General features: G+C 37.4%; 1 protein-coding gene and 1 non-coding gene across 3 annotated transcripts in view; both read left to right on the top strand.

The window, feature by feature from the left end:
- RGS7BP (regulator of G protein signaling 7 binding protein) overlaps positions 1-17,622 on the top strand; it is a 105,927-nt gene that overhangs the window by 59,671 nt on the left and 28,634 nt on the right. For both annotated transcript variants that reach the window (XM_010368212.2, XM_010368220.2), the window contains exon 3: positions 8,622-8,752. In XM_010368212.2, coding sequence (XP_010366514.1) covers positions 8,622-8,752 — 131 coding nt within the window. The remainder of the gene's footprint in view (positions 1-8,621; positions 8,753-17,622) is intronic.
- On the top strand, positions 6,435-6,537 carry LOC115896628. Its single transcript, XR_004056543.1, has one exon. It is a non-coding gene; the product is annotated as a U6 spliceosomal RNA (small nuclear RNA).

Consider the following 17,622-nt stretch of genomic DNA (forward strand, 5'->3'; position numbering starts at 1 on the left):
AGCTTTGCTTGAATGAGCTCAATTACAGTGGGAATGCTGGGGTTTATTGTGTAGACTGTATGGTCACCACGGTCGCTGGGTTCTGAGAGCATGGTGACTTCCTTTACTACCTTTCAAGTTTAATCCTTTTGTGAGTCTAAAAAATGGGATTTCAGGCCTGTGTGGCCCATGTTTGGGGGCCCTTATGGTCTTTCTGTCACCCTGTGGCCCATCGCTTTAGATAAACTGTCTCAAGCAAAGCTATCTTGAGTAGGGAATTTCCCCTACTGAGAGCAGGTACACTTGAATTTTACCAGTCCTCGAACGGATCTTTTGCTCATTTTCATAGTAAAATAAACCTCCCCTGGGTGGAGATTTAAGATGCCAATGAGACATGCAACATATGAACAAGCATGTACAGCTACTGTGCATGTGCACCCAGAGGACCACGCAGAACATGCTTACTAGTATGTAGTGTGGACCACTAGTATGGTCCATGTTTGGGGCCCCTTATGGTCTTTCTGTCACCTTGTGGGCCATCACTTTAGATAAACAGTCTCTCGCATGGAAGAGGAGACCATTTGGAACTGGCAAACACAATGGATTCAACAATTGGGTATTCTATACAACTTATTTGTCATAATTATTAAAGTATTGATCAACATTTTGTGCTATTACAGTTAAATGAGATGATAGAATAATGTCTTCTTTAAATTAAAATCTCTGTTTTGTAAATTCTCAGTCACCAAGCAAATACCCACTCCCTAGATTCTACAATTAACATTTTACGATACTTGCTTTATTACCTATCTACCTGTCTGCTTATCCCTCTGTCCAACCAGCAATCCATATTATTTTTCTGAAGTTGCAGACATCAGGATTAATTGAATAATTTAAACATAGCCCAGTTACCTCGGGATGTTTTAAAGCTGTGTCATTGTTTTTGGCAATACTGATTCCATAAAACCTGTAGCTTTACTGAAGAAAAACACAGCATCACTAACTTAATGATATAATTAAGAAGAAAAAGCTAAATACTATTTAAATAAGCCAACAGTTTAATGTATTGACCTCTACAATTCCAGTGGATAAACACAGAAATTAACTGCATGCTGCAATGAATGACCCATACTTTGGATATAATGAAAATTAAGTTGATTTCTTTGCAGTATAACACATGATAATTGAATGATAATTGACCTTTGAAGATCATTGATATCAGGTGAAAATAGTAAGCACCAGAGGTTGAAAATCTTGATTTTAGATGCAAAAATATTTTTCAGATTAAAATGTGGAAACTTGTATGTATCTTTAATTCAAGTATATGTAGCTATCTTTTAAAATAATATATAGATATAAATATTTTTAAAATATATATTTATGTCTATAAATATATTTTATAACATATATTTATGACATATATTTATGTCATAAATATATATTTATAGCATATATTTATGTCATAAATATATATTTATGACATATATTTATATTTTATATTTATAAACATATATATTTACATATAAACACACTTAAATAAATACCTTTAAGAATAAACTAATCCTAGCTATATTCAGTGGGAAAGGGCTGTGTTCTAGCCATGTAATCCACGGTACTGATTTTCATCCCAGCAGAGACTGAAGAATTAAGCACTTGGACTCTATCAGTCGCAGGCCTGTCTCTGCTAGCTCTGAGAATCACAAGACCTTATAAGACCAAGACCTAAAGAGCTGTATGCCCAACTAGAAACCATAAAGAGGACGACGTTAAGAGAATAAAAGGGAAAAATGGAGAGGTCAAGAGACCCTCAAGCCAAAAAGGGTAGGAAGGTGGAAGACGAGGCCAAGACAGAATAATAAAGACATTTTATTTTAAAGATTTAAGAAATGGTGCCTTGTACATGTTAGTTTTCTCCTTGCCAATAAGCATGAGTTTTAGGAGTGATACTCCTGTCACGAAAACACGAAGTCATGATGTTATCGACCATTAACTCTTTCAACCACCAATGCTCTGAGAAATGCCTACACCACCCATTCAGAATTGCCCCAAATGTCACCGCTTATTCCCAACTTTCTCCAGTATTGCATTAAACAGTTACATTTAAGATTAATAAAAGATGACTTACAATTTAATAGTAATATTTTTAGTCTTATTTCATTATAAGCATCGAAGGTCAGGGAACTGATGGTTATTGCTTTTTTTTTTTTTTTTTTTTTTTTTTTAGTGTTTAAACGTTTAAATATGGTTTTTACTTTTTAAATGAAAAAAAAGTGAATAAAGTGCTTAGTAATGCTACCCATTATTTATCAACTCTCCCAACCGGGTCATGGGGAAATGGCAAAGGTACTGGCCGAGGGCAAGCAAGGGACAACAGGGAGACGGTCACCAGAATATTGCTAGAAACTGTAAAAGGTGCTGGCCCCTCTGAGGCCTGTTGCTTTACATACACGTCCCCCAAGTAGCCACCAAAAGAAAATTCCATTGCACTTCAGATTCCCCTTTCCTGTTAAAAGTCAAGTTTTATTTCTGACTGAACTTGAATAGCTTCAGGGCAGAGTTTGATCTCAGCTCATGTTCAATGGTGAGGAAGTCACAGAGCCAGCCATATGTTCCCATGAAACAACATGCTGTGAAGAGCGGGGAATTACTGCAATTATTCTTCAAAGGCTCCTGGTAGAATCACACTTGCTAAGGCTCTGTATGAGCAAAAAACAACACACATTTCCACCTAAAGCACAAGTTTCATCAAAACTCACTAGAGCAAGATTATGAGAAAAATGGAGACAAGACTCAACTATAATATGTATAGATGCCTTGAAAAATGTCTTATTTCTATTCTTCTAATTAACTGGGCTTCTTTTTTTTTAATTGTAGTACTTATTTTGGTATGAAATAGTGTAGTTGTTCAGTAGGGATCTGGCACCTGTTCTGTATCTATGAGAGTCTGTAATTACCTTTAAGAATTTGAAACCAAAATTAATAACTGGGTTTACACACACATTTGTATCTTCCCTGCCCCCAACTATCCAATGATTACGTAGATATATGGGACCACCTGGAGGAAGCTCCCTCACTGAAGCCATATGAAGACTAAGCTCTGAAGCTGTCACTGAAGTTGGCACTGAATTAGGGTGTATCCTTGTAAATGGAATCCATTTGAGAGGAACCAGTGGGGATATTTGAAGAGAGATCAAATGATACTGTCCCTTCCCTCATCCTGTTTTGGCTTCCTCGGTCTTTCCTTGCCACTTGGCATAATAGCCAGCAACAGAATTGATTCCGAAAAGAGAAACTTAGATATATTTGTTGTGACGGGAGTTCTGTTTCCATTTCTGCTAGCTGACAAACCCTGAGTGTTTATCTGTCATCACTAAATTCTGTAAAATGCTGAGTGATTGTCAGTGAGGTCACACTTTTTTTTCCTCAGCCTAATGGCATATTTTTTAAGCAAAGTCCATATTAGGGAACTGTAAAGAAATAAAGACTTTTATAGAATAGCAGATAATTTTCATAAGTAAAGACTATATTCAAGCAGAAGGCTAACTAAACAAAAGTTTGATATGCTAAAAGGAATTGCAGCCAACTTCTTACCATCCTTTGCCTTTTATACTTGTTTTCCCACACATGATTTCATTTGATCCTTGCAGCAACCTTGAGATACTTCATATAGGTGTTATTCCAATTTTACAGCTGAGGAAACTGAGTTTCAGAGAAGTTAAAGTAGTTTTCCTAAGATCGCAATTCTAAGGGGCAAACCTATATTTAAATCTAAGTTTTCTGACTCCAGGATTCAATTTTCCTTTCATTATGTCTTACTCCCTTCAACTAAATACATAAATCATTACATTAGGGACAGACCATTAAAATAACAAACATTTTGCTATTTTTTTAAAAAGCTATTAGCAGCTACACAGGCCTCCAAAGTCTGGCAACCTCAGCAAAAGAGCAGACAGATACAGGGCCAAAACATTTCGTAACTAAAATCCCCAGTGTGTTAACTCCTAAACTTGACCCTACCAATTATAAAGCCTCCCAGTAGTTTTGATTAATTTATCCCATGTAATTATTTAGGGAAATGTAAATCCTCGGTCATCAAATAAATGCCCACTCCCTAGATTCTACAATTAACATTTTATGATACTTGCTTTATTACATATCTACCTGTTTATCCCTCTGTCCAACCAGCAATCGATTTTATTTTTCTGAACCTGCAGATATCAGTAAACTTTACTCGTAAACAATTCAGCATACATAGCATTAACTTAGTTCAATATTTGCTTTTGTTTTTTTTTAAGTAAAATTTGCATGTAATCAAATGCAAATCTTAAGTGTGCCATTCAATACATTTTGCCAAATGTATACACTCGTGTAACTAAACCTCCATCTAGACACAGACTATCACCCTCACCCCAGAAAGTTCACTTATGCTCCTTCTCAGTCAATTCCCCACCTCTGTTCTAATATTTAGCATCAGTTTTAGCTGTTCTAGAGCCTCATATGAATGAAATCATACAGTATTTGTTCTTTTGTGTAAGGATTTTCTCATTCAAGGTAAGGCTTTTGTGATTTATCTATGTTGTTTTGAGGATCAGGAGTTAGCTTCTTTTAATTGTTGAGTATTATTCTATTGTAGAAGTGTACTAATTTCTTTAACCATTTTTCTCTTGACAGACACCTGGGCTGTTTCCAGTTTGGGGTTAATCTAAATAAAATACCATGAATATTCTTGTAGAACTCTGTTTGTGAATATGTTTTTATTTCTCTTGGCCAAATACCTAGAAATGGAATCCAGGTCATAGGAGGGTGTATGTTTAGCTTTATAAGAAACTTCCAGAACTTTTTAGAAAGGAGTTGTAGATCACTTAATTCCCATGAACAACGTATGAGCATTTCTGTTGCTCCACATCATCACCAACATTGGGCATTATGAGTCTTTTTACAGTTAGCCATTCTGTCAAGCCTTTGTCAGATTACTTTTTGAACTACAAAATAAGAATACTCACAATAGAGAGAGTTTCCATTGTCAAGAGGCAACTTTGTCAAAATCTGTATTCATGTCATCCTCCTCCTACAGCAGTTCAGGTTTCCTAAGCTATATGATTTGGTCATTAAATCCTGATCTGCAAGGAGTTAGTTGAGAGCAGATTTATAATTTGGTCATTATTTTAAATGTTTTTGGATTCAGCTTGAGCTCTAAAGCACTGAAATTTTGTTGAAGTTAATTCTTAGGGTTTTTTTCTATCAATACTAAGGCTTTGAAATTAATCAAAATGGTTAAGCTCTTGACTTACACTCAATAGAAAAAATAAATAATCATAATCTAGTCACTAACTCATAAAACATATTTGACTGAATTAAATGAATCACCCTCAGGGGTGACTCTCATAGACCTAAACTCTGATTAATTAGAGTGAATCGTGTTAGACTAAACATAAGTAACATGTGGCAAAGTTACCTCTAAATTAAGTTCCTTCCAGTTCCCGTAGGAATTACACAGGTCCAATTTCATTTTAATGTAAATGTTTCCTTAGGTCATGTAATTTATCCCTAGAAAGTTTCAAGCTTTTAAATTGCTGTTTTCTTAGCTCTTCTTTCATTCTCCGTGTTTCAGCTCTTACTCATTTGTTATGAAAATAACGCAAATGTTCTTAATGTTTCCCAAAAATGTATTTCAGTTCACTGCTTATAACATCAGACATATTATAACTCATTTGACAACTTGCATTTCAATGAACTTTCAGTAATCACTAAAGGTAATAAATCTTAAAGCTCTAAAGAGGGAGAAATAAATTGTACAAGGCCTGAAGTTAGTGTAACTTAGTCTAGGCATCATGAAACTCTAACATAAAAGATACCTTAGCTTTCCCACTTTTCTTTAAATAGTTCCTTTCTTTCTCTATATTTCAATATCCCAAGACATTAAAGGGCAACATATGAGTGTATATGTGACTTTGTTAACCAGAAAATTTATGATGCAACCTTAGCATCAATTACTTTTTGTTAGGCAGATTGAATTTCTGGTGGCACCTATTCAGTTCTTCTTGTAACAAGTTGGAGAATCTCTGTGGGTTACAGAGGCATTTGGGAGATGGCACCCAAAGAAATGTTTTGAATTAGGCATTTTAATCTGTTTTGACGTGCCTTTTCTCAGAAGCACCTAATACATTGCTTTGCCTCTCTTTTTCTAGCTGTAAAATAATACTAAATATACTGGTTCTTAAAATATGTTAATATGATAGTCATTTGTTTAAATTACATAAAATGTCATCCGTATATGAAGTTTGCATATTTTTGGAGCTAAGCCCCACTAGGCACATATTTTGCACTTCTGAAAATAAGAATGTTCCATGGCCCGGATGCTACTGTCCTGGCTAATTGTCCCACTTATAAAATATACAATACATACAACAGATTTTTAAAAGGTTTTAAAGTTTTTTTTAAAAAAATCTGCATATGAGGGTTCAGCATCACATATACTAAAATTGAAATATACAGAAAGGATTAGCATGGCTCCTAAGCAAGGATGACATGCAAATTTGTGAAGCATTTTATATTGTTCAAAGTTACAGTTAGATAGAAGGAATAAGTTCTGGTGTTCTATTGCACAGTAAGTAGCATGACTATAGTTAACCATAATGTATTTTATATTTCAAAATAGCTAGAAGAGAGTATTCTGAATGTTCTCACCACAAAGAAATGATAAATATCTGAAGTAATAGATCTGCCAACTACTCTGATTTAATCATTATACAATATATACATGTATCAAAACATCACACTATATACCATAGTATATACAATTACTATGTGTCCATTAAAAACTAAATTTTTAAAAATATCTGCCTATGAGCCACCGGGCCAATGTTATATATAGGTGAAAATAGGCAGCTGATGTTGGGATGACGAACCAGCATAGAAAAGACCTGTCTGCCTTAAAATACTTTCCCTTTACCCTCCTTTTAGATTAAGATATTATCTTCAGATTTTGCTCTGAAAAGTAAATGTATCAGTAGATAACATACAAGGATCAATTTTTATTACATGAACCATTAATGCCCATTATCTGTTCAGAATCTAGCAGGTCCAGGACACAGTCAGAAACTGTGAAGGCTGAAGATGATATGAAATAATCAGAGGGGGGTGTGTATGTGTGTCTGTGTGTGTGTGTGTGTGTCTGGGTGTGTGTATGTCTGGGTATATCTGAGTGGGGTGAGATGGGAGAATCGGAGGACAGCTTGACAGTGGAAGGCACCTATGGGCGGATGCTCTGAAAAACAAACCCAATATTTTCCCCAGAGATACACTTGCTTCCTATGTTGGCCTAGGGCGGCACCCATGAGACACCAATGAGAAAATAACATCTTTTAATTTTCAGATAAAGCCAAATTTTGCATGAAAGATCTTTTGAGGTACTTTATTCTGTCTGACACAGTAAAGACATGTGCAGGCATCACTGATGCTGAGGCTAAGAATTTTGCATTTCCTTGTGTTACATAAGCCATATGGTTAAATCAACTCTTGCTCATCGACTAAATAAGTATTGAAAATGAAAACTATCATTGTAAAGCGCTGTATACATACAAATTCTCTTTACTGTGATTCCAGAACTTGAAGTCATTATTTTTATCTGATAATTACCTCCTGATATTTTGCCACTGACCCACATTACAAAGAAATCAAATTCAAATACTATATTTAAAAGTCAGATTTCATTGCATTTTAAATTAATAGGGATGGAAATAAAGTTAACTCATTAAGACATTTGATAGAGTTCACTTTTAGGCTTTCTTTTATTTCTAATCTATCTCTAAGCTGTATCACTTTTATTTGATTTGTTTTATGCAATACGTGCTATTTTAGTCGCATATAAAATAGAGTATTGTTTTATCAACTAGTTTTTCTCCCCTTAAAAACAAAAGTGATCGCTCCATATTTTATCATTTATATAAGTTTTATCAAATTTAATAAAGACAGACACAAGACTTTAGAATAAACTTTAGAGCATAAGTTCAGCATTTACTTAGCTTTAGATTGTTAAGCATAATTAGTAGAATTTTATTACTTTTTTCATGACATTTTAATTTTTTCGTTAAAAACATTTGGTCTCTCATAAATTAGCAGTAGCAAACAATAAAGGAAGAACCTTTAGACTGAGACAAAAAACCTTGATAAAAATAATTTGTAAATTGCTCTCTAATCATATTATATTAGGGCCCTAATATTAAAGAGCTGTCTTACAACTGGTAATTGAATTGCTCTTGTCAGTTTCTCTAAAAACAAGGGTTTTTAATCTCTTCTTGCAAGCTAGGAGATTCTTATGGTTTAAATATATTTTGGAAATTTGTTCCAACAGCTCAATTGAAGATGTCTGATATTTTCAATTATGTAAAGCATTTATGATTTTAAGCTCCCGGCAGAACTCTGCTGCTGAAGGGGGAAAAAATTAAGAACTGTTAGTCAGAAAGAGACTTACATAAGAACTGTCACATTGGTCATTGGTTTCAAAGCAGGAAGTCCTATATTTTAGAATCAAGGCTTTAAGGAATCTTTATTGAGCATTTTTCCCTCTCGGAGCTGAGACAAATGGCTGATGAGTGAAATCTTGAGAATGTTCACAGCTTTTCTCTTTCATTCTGTTGCAGCCCGGAAGATGGTGAGATCCATCCAGAAATCTGTCGGCTTTACATCCAGCTGCAGTGCTGCTTAGAAATGTATACCACAGAGATGCTAAAATCCATATGTCTGCTGGGGTCTCTTCAGTTTCATCGAAAAGGTATCTACGTTTAATCTTGCCGGAAACACTGAGGAATGTTGAACAAAAGCTAATCTTTGGTAAAGTGTCCATATATACCATATGCCTATCTATATGCAATTAGAATGAATTTAAATGTTCAGGAAATGCTTGCTATATAAATTGGTAAGAAGTCTATATCAGTACCATTAAGTGTATACTAACACTGATTGTTTTGAACAGAAATTAGCGCAGCAACAGTTCTCAAATTTATTATTTTAGCTGTTGTGAACATGACTTTTGTTAGATTCAGCATAAACAGCAAGGTATATACTGATTTTACTAGGGGAGTAAATGCTATCCAAGAGTGCTATTTTCCTAAATGAATTAAGTTGCAAGAAGACAAATTACATAGTGTCCCAAAGATTTAAAAATAGAGGGAACTCCATAAATAACAGGGAGGTTAGTAATAGATAACCTCATTTTCTGGCTTAAACCATAAAGGAAATAAGGACTGTACCCTCCAGAGGTTAGTCATGGCTTCAGCATGATTTCATCAGACTTCCAGCTTCCATTCTGAATGATGCTCTGCCTTCTGGGTATTGGCTTTACCCTCAAGCTGGCTTCTCTCACATTAGCAAACTGCAACAGTTGCAGTCATCACATCTGGCACTGTCCACTAAGAGAGAGAACTTCTCCCAACTACAGAGAAAAAGTTCTGAGCTTCATTCTGCTTGGACCAGGTTTATGCCTAAACCAATCACTGTAGACAGTGGGGAGGAATCCACTGACTGGTTAAGGCAATCAAGGCCCATTCCTGGAGCTAGGGGGTGGAGTCAGCCCCACCCAACCAGTGGATATTCTGTGATGGGAGACAGTGGAATCGCAAGGATGCCACAGAGGAAGTCAAAAGTATCCATCACCAGAAGATTCAACCTGTATTTTCTTCATCAATTCATTGAACAATAATTTATTGGGAACTTCTAGAATACAGTGTTTTTGTGCTTGAGCTCAGGAGAATGGTAGAGGGTGGGCTGTGCATAGAAGGTAATCCTTGCCTATGATTTAATTTCAGAGATAGAAAAGGCCAGAGAACTTAGAAATACTTAGGGAAAATCTTAGGATTCTGAAGTTAGGGTTCAGTTAGGGAAGGAAACAGAAAGATATTTCATATGAAGAAGCAATTAAAGGAAAGATTTGAAATCAAATAAGCGTTGCAATTTGGAGGAAACTAAAGGACATGATGAAATACTTGTAAAAACCAAATCTTGACAGGGCGCAGTGGCTCACACCTGTGATCCCAGCACTTTGGGAGGCCGAGGCAGGCGGATCACGAGTTCAGGAGATCAAGACCATCCTGGCTAACATGGTGAAACTCCGTGTCTACTAAAACTACAAAAACAAAATTAGCCAAGTGTGGTGGCCGGCACCTGTAATCCCAGCTACTCGGGAGGCTGAGGCAGGAGAATAGCGTGAACTCGGGAGGCGGAGCTTGCAGTGAGCCGCGATCCCACCACGGCACTCCACCCTAGGTGACAGAGCGACACTCAAAAAATAATAATAATAATAATCTTGTGTACACATATACATATGCACACAGGTGAACTAAAAACAAGATCCTACTACATTGCTCCAGAGACAGGAGAACATTTTTCCCAATATGTGAATATTATGTCTTTCTCCTTTTGCCTTCTGAAGGCTGATTTTGCAAGGGTTTCCATCTTTACTGCTGTTATTAATATATGAGAGATTAGCTCCTTGATACTCCTAATGCCTGTTCAGGAAATTGAATACTCAGACACACTCATGACATCCAAACTGATGTCACTGACCTGATGTCTTTCTCTCTCTGTCTCTCTCTGACACACACACACACAAACATGTACATGCATTCACACATAAACACACATACAGAGTAGTATTTTCGTTCTCTCTAATGACTGAGTAGACACGGGATAGGTAGTTTTATTCCCAGGTCTGCACTGGCTGCACCTGCAGGATTTCATGCCTTGTTGCCACTGGGATCTTCCTTGCTGACGGCATGTCCTTAACACCCGGTGATCTCTACTCCCACTCCTGCTGTAGCTCCTCAATTTGCCACCTGGTCTCCTTCTGCCATACACTCCTACTTTTTGTCTTTTCACAACTGATTTTTGAAAAGGCAATAACAACTCTTCTCTGCTAGCTCTCTGTTTATGAGTAAAGGGGATTTCCCCATCCAGACTGCTTTCTTGTTGCATTTGGTCATTTCATGCAAATGAAATGCAGTCACCTCTTAACTGAGCAGCTCCTTCCGTCTTCACTGCCTCTTGTCTTCGCTGTCAGTTTCTGCTCTGCTTCTTTCTCTGCCTATTTTTTAAAAATAATCAGATAAACTGCTGCCCCCTGCTCTAGTGCCTAAACTTCCGTGTACAACTCATAAAAAGAAAATACCTGATAGTATCTTTGATTTCTCCCCCATGTAGGATTAACTGTCCACTTGGATTTCTATCTTCTAAAATCATTATTAGTTAAAGTGTAATCCTTAGAAAACATGCTTCAAAATTATCCAGGATGCTGAATAAACATGCAGATGCCTGGATCCTATCCAAGGACCTACTGAATTGAAGTCTCTGAGGGCACTCCAGGTGATTCTGAAACACACAGAGGATTAAGGACTGCTCCTCTACCCTTTGAGACCAAAAAAATGTAAATCACACCCCACCCTCCATAAGAATAAAAGGAAAAACTTCCAAGCCCTTACCATGCCATTCTGCTTTGCTACTGTCTACTCCCCGAAGTGTGCACTTTCAATGTGGCTTTATGTGTTCTTCTTTCTCCCCCATGCTGATGAAAAGCAAATACAAAAGGGGTAGGTGCCCCTGATGAGTGTGATCTGTGTGATGGCTCATACAGTGCGTTGTCTCCAGGAACTGGGGATGTGACCATTGAAATAGGCAGTGGCTCTCAAAGTGCAGCCCCTGAACTAACAGCATTAGTGTCCAAATCATTTGTTAGAATTGCAAATTCTTAGTCCTCACCCCAGACATACCAAATCAGAAACACCTCTAAAGTTACTTTTTTTACTGCTGGAAAAAACTAAAACAAGTCATTGAGATAGTTCTCCAACTGAATATGTGTATAGCCCTCGATCACCATCTGTAGCCAGCAAACCATAATTCTTTACTCTTTTTGGAAGTATGCATATACCCTACACTCCTGGCAAATCTCTTGTATTTCCAGAAGGCAAGTCCAAGAACTAGCTGTCCTATAGACCGTTACCTTTCTCTTGGTACCAGTTGAGTTAAGGCAATGAGGAGGAGGAGACTGCTTTATTGGTGACAAATTATCAATTAATACAGGAGTAAAGAAAATAGTAACATGTAGGCTTAAGAAATATATTGAAGGCTGGGTGCAGTGGCTCACGTATGTAATCCCAGTACTACGGGAGGCCGAGGCAGGCGGATCACAAGGTCAGGTGCTCGAGACCAGCCTGACCAACATGGTGAAACCCCATCTCTACTAAAAACACAAAAATTAGCTGGGCGTGGAGGCGTGTGCCTGTAATCCCAACTACTCAGGAGGCTGAGGCAGGAGAATCACTTGAACCCAGGAGGTGGAGGTTGCAGTGAGCTGAGACCATGCCACTGCACTCCAGCCTGGGCAACAGAGCAAGACTCCATCTCAAAAAAAGAAAAGAAAACAAAACAAAACAAAACAAAAATATTGAAGGTGGAGATAAGTCACTAGCAATAAGCATGAAAGAAAATATCATTAAACCAGAGAAAATAAAGTGCTAGCAAACATATGCATGAAAATATACACTAGACAAATTTCCTGAAAATTTCTGGAAGGACAAATAAAATATTAGCTTTGGGGGAGGGATGATTACATTAAAGAAATCATTTCTTAATTTTTTAGTTACAATTTGTATGATACATCCTTTCGATTTCTTCTCACCATTAATCTCTTTATTACACCTAAGGGATTAATACTATCTTAATACTTTGGACTCCTGGCTTGTTTGTATTGTGTGCTAATTCATATTCTCACCATCAAGATGGCACAGAAAATGTCAGCTGGTGCCACTAGGTTTTGTTCATTCTTTGATATCATTGGAAACTGTAGAGCAACCTGTCTGCCCAGGAACCTCTAGTTAATACACAAGTATATGACTCTTTGGGAGGCCGTGGTTAAAAGAATAAGAATACTTGGTTCCAGTGACCACGAATAGCCAGAAATGAGTTGAGGTAGAGATACGTCCATAGACCACAACCCAAGAGTATTAAACTATAACAGAAGCGTCAGACAAATTAAGAGACATAACATGTATCTTGGAACCCTTGAAGCTTGGAGCACCTACTCATAAAAGTAGACAGAAAGGAGTCAGGTAGCCTTACTACCAATAAGAAGTGAGAAAACTTACTACCACTGGAGAGAAAGGCAGACAAATGCTTCATCTTCATAAAAACAAGAAATGGGGAAGGAATGGGAAGGAAGGCTATGCTAATATGACTTAAGGTCCTGAGTCAAGATGCGTGATTAAGGAAAAATATGCATAGTCTCAAAATGAGCAGTGCATTAAGAATTGAGATGTAGGTGATTCCAAATTTCAGACAAGGTGGTGGAGGTAGCAGGAGAAAGCATGGATCAAGAAATTAGTCTCCTTCCCCCAGTACTGATATAAATCCATATAAATAGGTATATAAAATATAAATATACATATATTTATTTAATTTTATATGTCATATCTTAGCAAAAATGACCATTTTCCCAATGGAAAGAAGACTTTTTACTGAGATTTAAGATGCCAGACTAGTTTTTACAAGATAATATACTCATAACCAAACAGTGGTACCTCTGGTGTGGCCTCAGGCTAGGGATTGAGTCTGTCTGGCTGACCTCACTAAATGCCTTCCTTTGAGAAATAAAAGTTCCCTGAGTTTTAGGGGAATTATGGCTCACATTCTAATCTGTAACACTTGAAATCTCTTTCTGCATAGAATCTCTATCTGGTTTGTTTCTTGTAATGCTATAGTAGAAACTGGAGGCCAGGTGTGGTGGATCATACCTGCAATCCTAGCACTTTGGGAGGCTGAGGCAGGAGGATCACTTGAGCCCAGGAATTTGAGACCAGCCTGGGCAACATGGTGAGACGCTGTCTCTACAAAAAATACAAAAATTAGCCAGGTGTGGTGGTACGTACCTGTAATCCCAGCTACTTGGGAGGCTGAGGTGGGAGGATTGCTTGAGGTGGGACACAGAGACTGTAGCAAGCCAAGATCACACCACTGCACACCAGCCTAGGTGACACAGCAAGACCCCATCTCAAAATATAAACAAAATAAAAACTGGTTAATCCCTTATGCAAGCTACACTATTTTCCCTCTGTGTGAGTACTAAAAGTTTGCCATTCCCCTCTTCTTCAGCATTTCTTTTCCATCAAGAAAAAAAAAGGGGGGATTGCAACTGAGTCACTAAATGTGGCTCTATATGAGAGTCTCTAGTCAATTTTTGATTAGAATGAGATACTGAAACCAAACTGTTTCACATTTATCTATACATTTAATTTGTTTTTATGTCTATCCACCTCCCTGGCTGCCACCAGAAGTTCAGATAGAATTGTGTATCTCACTTAGTTGTACTACTGTATTGAGTAGTCATGACATGAGTTTACTCTTTGGAGAGAAGGGGCACACAAGGCCACTGCAGGGGTTAAGAATATAGTTTCTTTCTGGGAAAAACGAGCCTCAAATAACTTTAAAGCTCCTGCAGTGAGCCTGAATTTAGTAATGAAGATTTTCCTTCTCTCCCAATTAAGCAACTTATAACTATCTTTCTAGTCCTTAGCAAAATCGTCAATGGATTTTCATGTTTATTTCATGCACCATGCTTCTGAATTTTTGCTGTCTCATAAGTCTGATTGGTACAATCTACTTGGAAATCTTTTTTACTTTGCAAGATGATCCTGTTGCCAAAGAAATGAAGAAAAACATTACTAAAGTGATTTTCTTTTTTTATGGCCAACAAAATGAAAGTACATTACAGTAATGTTAGGTAAAATCTACATATAATAAACGCTACTGAGTTATATCAGGTAGAGAGTGGTTCTGAAAAACTTTGTTTTAAGAAGGTGACAGATGGGAATAATTTTAGTCATCTTGTAGTTTCATATTCTAACACTTTAAGTTGTAGATTGAAGCATTACTTGACAAAGTCTAATTTCTATGTTTATGGTGAAAAATAGTTGTTCTCACTTCTTCACAGTTAGTTAGGTAGGAAATCTTTTCCCATTACTGAGTCCATGTATCACATTGACTATTAATGCCTGTTTTCTGCCACCAGATGAAAAGAGATTGCAGGTTTCATTCACTTCATTGGCAGAAAGTGGAGCCAGGTTTCTAAGGGAATTGAATGATCCTGCCATTTTGACCATGGCTTTCCTCTCTCTTGCTTTCTTTTCCCCGTTCAATCAGTTGTGGCAACAGCCCCATTCTGAAAAGAGCAGAAATGACAGAACACTCCAGTCCAGCTTCCCTCCACATGTGAACCTGCCCTTTGAACACTCCAGTCCAGCTTCCCTCCACGTGTAAACCTGCCCTTTCTATCTTTGTTCTCATTTTACCTTGCTCTGTTAGTGGTCCCCTTTGACTCTGCTTGTTCTCTCTGCCATAGCTTACTGCAAAATTGTCCCCAGGCCGTTTGAGGGTATACCATCCTCCCTTCCTCTCCCAAAGATAAGATGGGTTCTTTCCCCTAAAATGTGCTACCATGGTAAATACAGAGATAAAAATATGCAGAAGAGATGTAATCACAAAAGGGAAATAATAGAGAAATGTTAAAAGTTGAAAAATCTCAATTCAGAATCTGCTGGGAGCTAAGAGCTAAAGATGCACGAATGAGAAATTAATGAGCCATCTTCCAGCAAAATACAGGATGAACTCAAGACAAGAATAAAATATGAGCAGTAAAAACTCCAATGTATTCAGCATCATATTAAGAAATGTAAAGGAGACGATCCACACTTCAACAAAAGAAGCCAGGAACATAAAGACAGAAATAGAATATATCTGCCTTATTTCCTAATGGAATGAGGCAATTGATACTAAAATAGAACAGTGGATTAGAAGAAATAAAGCTGAATAAATCTTAGACATGATTCAAATTCTAAGTGGAAACATGTGTTCATTATTTGAAGAAATATTTATTATCTATCATATGTAAGGCACTGTTCTGAGTGGTAAGAGACTGCAATGATTAAGACTGAAGAGGTAGGCCAGGCGCAGTGGCTCACTCCTGTAATCACAGTACTTTAGGAGGCCGAGGCAGGCAGATCCCTTGAGGTCAGGAGTTCCAGACCAGCCTGTCCAACGTGGTGAAACCCCCGTCTCTAGTAAAAATACAAAAATTAGCCAGGTGTGGTGGCGGGTGCCTGTAATCCCACCTACTCAGGATGCTGAGGCAGGAGAACTTCTTGAGCCCAGGAGGCAGAGGTTGCAGTGAGCCACGATGATGCCACTGCACTCCAGCATGGGTGAAAGACTGAAGAGGTTTCTGTTTCTTATGAAATATATATTCTAAGGCAAAGGGAGAGAGGAGAAAGAGAGACAGACAGAGCAGAGGTGGGGGTGGGGGGAGAAGAAAGAGAGGAGTGGGAAAGAAAGAACAGAAATAAACAACTTTTCTAAAAGTTCCAAATACTAATAAGTGCAATGAAAATAATTGAAATAGAATGGATGATGATGTAATAGAAAGTGACTGGGTAGCTACTTTGGAAGGGGTGATCAAAGTTCTCTAAGGAGATAAAATTTAACCTGAGACCTGAAGGACAAGAAGGAAACAATTTCATGAACATTCGTGTTACAAATGACCAGAACAGGCATGTCGTGTTTGAAGAATATAAACATAACTTACTTCTGAAACCCAAGGGTAATCTAAAGCCTTCTTCTACTCTCTCTCCAGGTCTTCACATACCAGTGAGTAGGACATTATTTGTCACCTTTAGTCAATGTAGATGTTGGCTGAAGAATAGGATAATAGCAATGATCATAGCTTCCACTTACTGTGTACCTTCTACTCGCCAGGTGCATTATACATATCATCTCATTTTATCCTCAAGTATATTTTCCCCATTTTACACATGAGGAACTCAAAGCTCAATGAGGTAAGTTGCCTGAGGCCACATAGCACATTTGTCTCACTACAAAGTTTGTGGTTGTTCCACTGCACTAGACCATTCTTACTAAGCTACATTGGAGAAGGGCAGGAGGACATATCAAGTGGAGAAATAAAGGAGAGTAGCACAGTTAGCTGAATTTTGTCTTATTTAATGATTAGTGAGCCTATTTCAAAACCATGCTTAATAGCTAAAATACATTGTGTATTTAGTTTCTTACCAAAATAACACTTAGTTCGGAGAGGTACTTTCAAGACTGGAGAGAATTTTAACTCCATATATCATCTTATTTACAAAATATATTACCATGGGTGAAAAAGTTTAATTCTAAGAAACTATTATGTACAGTAAAAGTAAATAAATAAAATGAAACATTTATGTGATCCAAAAGGCATACAAGTTAGCCATGACACCCAGTATGGAAAAGTCTGAATTAATTAACTATAGTGTGAATACATCTTAGACACTGTGCTGCTCTCACTGTGTTAGGGGCTGGAAAGGGAGCAGTCAGAGCCCCATAAGGATATCCTTTGAATGTATCTTCTATTGTTTGCTCTCCTCCTGTGTTCCAAGGGGGCTCTGTGCTTCTTACACAGCTACTTGGCACTACCATGAAGGCTGCTACTCTGGGGGCCATGATGGGACAGCAGTGCCACAAGGAGCGCAGAGGAGGCCAAAGGGCAGGAGGAGAAGGGGATAGTTTTGTATCTCTTCTGAATTGGAAAATGTTTATCTCCCAGTGCATGGGAAGCATGGA

Source organism: Rhinopithecus roxellana, chromosome 3, assembly GCF_007565055.1.
Source record: "Rhinopithecus roxellana isolate Shanxi Qingling chromosome 3, ASM756505v1, whole genome shotgun sequence".
In the NCBI taxonomy this organism is placed as follows: Eukaryota; Metazoa; Chordata; class Mammalia; order Primates; family Cercopithecidae; genus Rhinopithecus; species Rhinopithecus roxellana.